Consider the following 7417-nt stretch of genomic DNA (forward strand, 5'->3'; position numbering starts at 1 on the left):
AGCATATATAACGTATATTGATATACATGATTTTAATCGATTACATAAAATATGTATGTAAAACGAACATGTACATATAGCAACCCGTTATGGACACGAAACCAGCTGAAATTAAACTTTTTTGTAAAGACGACGTCAGCATTTCACGCACAACTTATGCCATTTGTTAATAGGATTAACCTTTCATATACAAATATCGCAAGAGTGTAGTTAACCATATGTATAGACTGTTAGTATCCCATCCATTTGGAAACATACATCATACATGTAGGAAAAACAACAAACATTCTTTATGCATCGTTTATTTAAATTATTATTTTATTTTTATCATTTTATATCATTTTATCATGAATGTAACAGCTTGTAAAATGTGACGATATATTGCAAATCAAGCGGTGCATATCACACAGTTTAAAACAATGTATCACAGTTATAACATTAGAACATATCACAGAGGCCTGAGACTAATAATAAAATGCATACAATGGTGAAAGTTCATATGCAGCGTGTGAGGAAGTCGGTTGAATTTTACTGACAATAGAAAAACATGTTCATGAAAGACACAATTTATTTCAGACGTGACAACTCTTCCTAAGAAATTGTTGTTGTTTTGTGTGTGTTTGATTAAATTGCATGTGTATTTACTGCAAACAAAGCGATATTTTTGCTTCAGCATTTTCCATTCCATAAGAAAGTTTCATCAATTCAGTAATACCATCAGTTCCGTTTTATCTATTCATTTTCAATTATTTGGAACTCGAATTTATTATAAAACACCCGTCATTTTAATGCATTAACAATACATTATTTAATTTTGTAACACGAACAAACCCTCTCTCGTTCTTTCTAAGATTTTGTCCTTAAGTGTTTATAAAAGTTTTTTCATATAATTTGACTACATAATATACATCCGATTGTGCATAACATAGTTGTCTTCCCTTGAAGAAAGGAACATGTCAGAAAGACGAGAATTAGTTTTTGCTGTGATTTTATATCTAAGTGTATATCACTACTAGATACCATAGTTTAATGTTAAAGAAACACACGCCGCTGAGTCCAACCACTAAGCATCTGGCGATTACGTGTTAGGAGGTTCATGAGTGGACGGGGGAATTGGCGGGAACCTGACTTGCAGGAGACTCATCATTATCGTCGTCGGCGTCGTCTGCGCGCATCTCTACCGTCGGCAAAACCACCGGAGTTTTCAGACTTTTATTGGAAACCACGCTCCCGTCGCTTTCGTGAACGCCGTTATCGTCTGCATTGTTCTTAGTGTGTACGGTTGTATAGCTTTTTACTGCGCTAGAGTTTTCCTCTATTCTAGGCTCGAGCACAATACCGTGGGTTTTTGGCATGAAGTCGCCGTCCTTGATACTGCTGCTAAAGGGCTGAATGTTACCTTGCGAGTAGGAACGCGCGTTTATCACGCTCCCGTGAACAGACGACAAATTGTCTATCGTGTGTGCCTTCGGTGGCATTATTGGCCGATCCGTGTTCCGACTTGAAGGCTTAATCTCCACTGTTATCCTTCCCTGGTTCGAAGAAGCGTCTTCTTGACTCTCTGCCGGCAGGTTCACGTCCATCACTGACTGTAGTACTCGGTTATAATCCGCTGACATTCTATTGTCATTAAAACGGAAACCAGTCGACGGGTGCATGCCGGGAATGTTCGATTGCGGCGCCTGCTGCAGAGATTCCAGATACTCTTTAAACGTTTCTGCCGAACTATAGTCCCTGTCGAAAGCACGCTTATACGCCGGTAGTATATGCTTCGTAAATAGTGTCCCCTTGCTTTCTCGAAAATATCTCGAGCTCTCAAACTTTAATGGTCGTTCCTGAATTCGTGGTGACCTCCGGAAGTCATGTTTTATAAGCGGAAACACGTTCCTAGAGCCGTTTCTCTGACTGTTATACCTCCGAACTTCAAACGCCTTCCCATCCGACCCATACACAGACGGTTTCATGCACTCCCTGAATTTCACGACCGTCCCGCGCGGTTTATGCGGTTCAATATACACAATTTTCGAATACTCTCCACTATGATCAGCCTCGGGTACACTATTTTTTGGAGTTATTTCGTCGCTACCAACAGTCCATGGTCTATCGCCGGCACCGGGGGTCGTCAACCGAGGTAGAGTTACCGAGTTATATCTGAGATTGTGCGGATCTAAGCAGTAAGTGTTTCTGTATAGCACGTCCCGGGCGTCGCGTTCCTTGGCGCTTTTTACGTATTTATCCCAGTGGTAAGGTCCTATACGGTCCAGGATGCTCGAATCCTCGTTTCGCGGTGTAGTCGAAACGGTCGACATAAACGTCGGTTGACGCGAGACGCCGGTCGTCTTGGGTTCCTCAGACATTATCTGTTGTGTACCAACTGCGATCATTTCGTGTCTATCGACGCCGTAGGAGCCGGGCTTGATTATCGTTGTCACCCTTTCTACAATGTCAAAACGGCAATCTGACGGCTTTTCTCGCCCCACGTATTTCCCATTCAGCTCTCTCAGGTTCGGGACGCGAACCCCTACCCCATATGATTTCACCCTCGGCGAGTTGTCGACCGTATCGCCATTTTTCCGCGGGGTGACAGGAAGTCCAAACGCGTCTCTATTGGAGCCAACTTTTCCGATAGTTTCACTTCGCACTTTCAATGACATGACTATTAAAGTATGATTTTAAAGTCTATTTACATGGTTAACGACCAATCATGGGAATTACGGGTCGCCTTAAGCATTTAATCTCGTGTATTCAATTATATAAAGTTTAAAGCTCCGTGCTTCGAGCGCTCAATATGAAAGCTCTATGAATGCTTAATTTAATCCGATTTTGGCGAAAATTATAAAAGCACTGTGCTATTTACTGATTTTCATTGCGTCATGTTGCATATTTTGATGTAATTTTTCGAAGCGTTGTTTCAAGTTTTTTCACCTGAAAAGAAAACACAACAAATGGTATAAATATTAAATTTAAAAAAATATATTTAACAAAGTATTGTATTATCGTTTGATGTATAACATAAATGTTTATTGTTATATAGTAAAGTACATATCAAATTGATTTTATATAAACATGCAAGACCTATACCGATGATCAGGGACTGAATTCAGAAAGCATCTTAATTCTAACATAACACTTAAAATACGACATTTACTCAATCCTGCTGTTAATTCCACTAGTTAAAATTGATTATTATCTGAGTTTAAGCGATTGAGGAGTGTTTGTGGCTATGAATACAAACAACAGAATGAACTTCGCTGCGAACATTACTTGTAGTGAGTGTCCAGTGTAAAATGCTGACATCACATTAAAATAAAACAAATGAGCCGTGCTCTGTGAAAAGGGGGTTTAATGCAAGTGCGTAAAGTGTCGTCCAATATTAGCCTGTGCAGCCGACATAGGCTAATCAGGGCCCGTATTCACCAACCAATTCTTAGACTTAAGAATAAAGAATAGACTTAGAACCAAGACAAATGTGTTCAGTGTTTGAACATATACAGGCCTCCACTGGTGATTATGTCATTAACAAAATGTTATGTATAAAGAATAATATAGATAGAGATGTTTACTGCAGAGTTCAACTCAAAATTAAAGAAATTCTTGAATATTCTAATTTTCTAATATTCTAAGAATTGTTTGGTGAATACGGGCCCAGGAACGACACTTTAGAGTAAACTGGATTTTTTGCTAAAAAATATTCTTTCTGTAAGCGAAAAATACAATAAAAGCGGAAAGTGTAAATACCCAAACATATTACCTTGTCAATGTTTTATTCATACATATATTTCGTAATTGCGTTCACATACATATTATGAATATTGACATATCGTCACAAATAATATATAAAAAAGGCACAATATGAGTTCCTATGTCTCAAAGAGCATTGAAAGTGATTATGTATGAACATTTTGATTTGTTAAAGATATTTTTTGTGAAAATGTGTGTAAAAATATTATGTAAAGTAGGGTATCTTTTAGAAAAAAGTGTGAAAATATTTCATATGAAATGCAAATCTATGCGAAAAGCAGTTTCTACAAGCGCGATATCGCAGCCATCGTATCGGTTTTAAAAAAAGCACGTTATTTTATCATGAAGTGTTAAGTAAATAAAAAATCTTCCGTATGATAAACACAACCCCGTTTCGCATTGAAAAATAATGATTCACTACAAAAGGCTAGATTGTAGTGATTGATTTCGATTTTTAGATTGAACGATACAAGCGGAACCAAACTGCCAGGTATTCGGTGCAATTGACTCGTGCTGTTGAATTAAATGTTATTTGAAACTTTTCAAATACATCTGAATGGGTTTCACCCTGAAAACAAACCATTAAACACTTTTACATGAGTGTTATCCAATCGTACAACTTCTCTTTCAAGCGTTTTTGCGTTGACATTAAACGATCCACACTGATAAACGCAATTTCGATACAATGCCATTTTGTACTGGCGGGGATATGAATTTCACTAGCGCATTGTCTGCTTTTGTCGATAACTTTTACATATTTTTTCATCATTAAAATAATTATCCGCGAACGGTGATTTACCGACCTCGAACGAATTTAATTTAATTTTTAATTTGAAAGGAGAAATCCCACATTCTCATTAAGTGTTTACCAGTATTCCCGTTTCGGCTTCACATTATAAACAATACTAAAAGTTTGTAACTTGTTATAACATTGTTGATTTTCACATTTTGTTAATCTACTACTTTCTTTATCGGGGCATGATCATCGGTCTAGCTCTGTGTAGTTCACCGTTGTTAGGCTACTGGTTAAGTCCGTACTAAATAGTGACTTATGTAGTCAGGTAAATCATTAACAATTCCTTAACCCTTCTAAGTATGCAACAGGTATGACACTCGCATACAAACCAAACGTCTGTATTTTAAATGCTTGTGGTAATCCATAGATTATCTACCACTTCACAGTTGTGAATAAAAAATAAAAATATATAAATATTTATTTTTTATAAACAGAACATACCGTATACTTAGTTTTCTTAAAACGACAACATATAAAGCACATGTAGTATCTCAATAAACTATGTAAAGCATGAAAATCGACTATAATATTTGTAAATGATAATATTTTAAGACGTTACTCATGCTAGTTTCTTATCAATCATGACCATTATGCATGAAATTTATCATTTGTTTTTTGTTTGTTTAACGTTAAAAACTTCAAAATATTTTTTGAATTATGATAATGTGTTAAAATATTTGTATATTTAACCTGAGCGTGTCTGATCATATATAGAAGTATTTAACCAAGTTAAAAATGATATTTTAAAACGCACCTACACGGAAGATTTATTGTTGAAAAACATGCATATTTATATAGAAGTTACAATTTACGCCGAGTACTTCATTACAATTAAATAAACTAATTGCACTAGTAATACAGACCATGTACTTGGTGTTATAATTGTTGATGCGATGTGTACACAATCGGTTCGACAATGACCATTATCATGCCTTCATGAAGAACAAATATTTGCCAGTGTTTGCATAAAATCCACTTGACTGATTGTTGAAACACAAACATTTTCTTAATGTACTAACTAGTCCATTCACTTAACGTTTAGCCGCAAAAATATTTACCAGCTCAGTTAACCCATTCCCACTCAGAGGCAAAGTGAAAATTGTTATGTGCAAACAGCATAAAATCAGAACAGCCTGCGAGTAACTGGCAGTCTGTTCAGGTTTTATGCTGTTTGCTGCTCATCAGTATCTAAGGTTTGGAAATGACGCCTTTTAAACTTGAATCTAGTAAGAAAGGTAATTTAAATTTAACTTTCTAAGGGATCCACATGAGTCAAAATACGTTTCTAAGTGGTAAAGGGTTAAGTCGCCGGATTTTCCTTTGATGTGTCTTATTCGTATATAAAAAAAAACACCGTGACTCGCATCACAGAGCGAAAGCCAGTCTTTAATTATTGTTTAATCCTCGTAAATAACCTGTTCACAATAATACGAATATCGAAATCACAGGGATTAAAGAGAATGGTCGCAGCATTGAATATTAAATACATAAATCTGTAAGTTTTGATGTCAAATTTGGTTATAAATCATGTATGTTTTCAATGATTTTGTTCAATTAATGTTGTGCTTTCGACAAGATGAAATTAGACTATCTAATGACAAATGTAGAACATTGGCATGCGTTTCACTTTGTTATAAAGTTTTATTTTCCGTGCGATGTTTATGCGCACACTTCTATATTTCAAACCATCACATAACAACTCAGCGCTGAGCATATCACACCCATCACGCCGCAAACACCTTGCATGTCGCCGTCACACTATGTACCGCTTACATTACGTAGAAAGTTCATGCCGCTCATACAACGTCACACTTTAAATATCGCATAAACGACGTCACATTGTATATACCGCTTATACGACGCCACTCTTTACATACCCCCTCATGCAACGTCAAACTTCACATAGCGTTTATACGACGTAACAACTACATACAACTTCAAACTTCATACGCTATCATACACTACACTTCATTTGCAATAACCTTACTTATCAGCAGCAGTGTGGTTAACGACAGTGTGTCTAAATATCAGTATAATTCACTACCTGATTACCAAATTATACAATATTATCATTTTATAATACATGCATAGTCTATTTAATAGTCTTTTTTTCGACAATAAATGTGTAACTTTCATGTAAGTTAATACGTATATTTCGATATTATATCTCATTATTTTAGCATCACATAATGTGGCATTCAACATTTATATTGTTTTACTTACGAATTTAAACTGTCATCCTCCAATAGTTTTTCCTCTAAATGAATATTAAACATTTAAGTTTTAAAACACTCAAAATCACAATCTGTCTATCTCACTTAAATATCTAAAATAACAGGTTTTACATTTTACATCGTACGAGATACATAAAATATGACCTTTCGTGTAGTACCGCGAACATTAATGCTGAAGTGCAATTGACGCGTTCACATTTTGATAATATAAAGGCATTCCGCTTTGATATTCCAGTTGTATACCTTATAGATATGCACACACTTGGTATTAAAGTGCCACATCCATAAACCATTTCACTGTTTTGTTCGATTGATATAAGAAAAATCAATGCCTATAAATTACTGTAAATTGGCCGGTATGGGCGATTTGGTAATTTAAGATCAGCGAAAGAAATTGTTCATTTCCGATCGTTTAAGCAAAGACAAAAAACGTTAGTGATTCACCTTTTCACATTGTGTTGAAATCGATTTCGTACGATGTTTTATAATTCGTGCCGATCAGCAAATATATATCGGGTTTCTGAAACCTTTGAAACGAAGCAAAGTTTGTGCATTTAATATTTCACAAAAATGAAACACATTTAAAAGTACAAATTGTATCTAACACGTTCATAGATATCATCTTCATTATTTAACATGATATTAA

The 7417-nt window shown here is 35.6% G+C and overlaps 1 protein-coding gene across 2 annotated transcripts; it reads right to left on the reverse strand.

The window, feature by feature from the left end:
* Positions 1–190: 190 nt before the first annotated feature.
* LOC127851374 (uncharacterized) lies at positions 191–7032 on the reverse strand. 2 transcript variants are annotated; one of them, XM_052385111.1, is made up of 2 exons: positions 6761–7032; positions 191–2925 (listed from the first exon to the last, which is right to left on the reverse strand). In XM_052385111.1, exon 2 carries the CDS (start codon positions 2652–2654, stop codon positions 1095–1097), a length of 1560 nt encoding a protein of 519 aa, XP_052241071.1. In that variant the 5' UTR covers positions 2655–2925; positions 6761–7032; the 3' UTR covers positions 191–1094. The 2 variants fall into 2 exon arrangements, with proteins under 2 accessions (XP_052241071.1, XP_052241072.1); XM_052385112.1 differs by lacking the exon at positions 6761–7032 and adding an exon at positions 5401–5830.
* Positions 7033–7417: the final 385 nt, after the last annotated feature.

Source organism: Dreissena polymorpha, chromosome 11, assembly GCF_020536995.1.
Source record: "Dreissena polymorpha isolate Duluth1 chromosome 11, UMN_Dpol_1.0, whole genome shotgun sequence".
NCBI classification, from domain to species: domain Eukaryota; kingdom Metazoa; phylum Mollusca; class Bivalvia; order Myida; family Dreissenidae; genus Dreissena; species Dreissena polymorpha.

What these genes read in the sequence shown, in the direction of transcription:
- LOC127851374 (XM_052385111.1), bottom strand. Translation starts at nt 2,654, where the DNA reads ATGTCATTGAAAGTGCGAAGTGAAACTATCGGAAAAGTTGGCTCCAAT.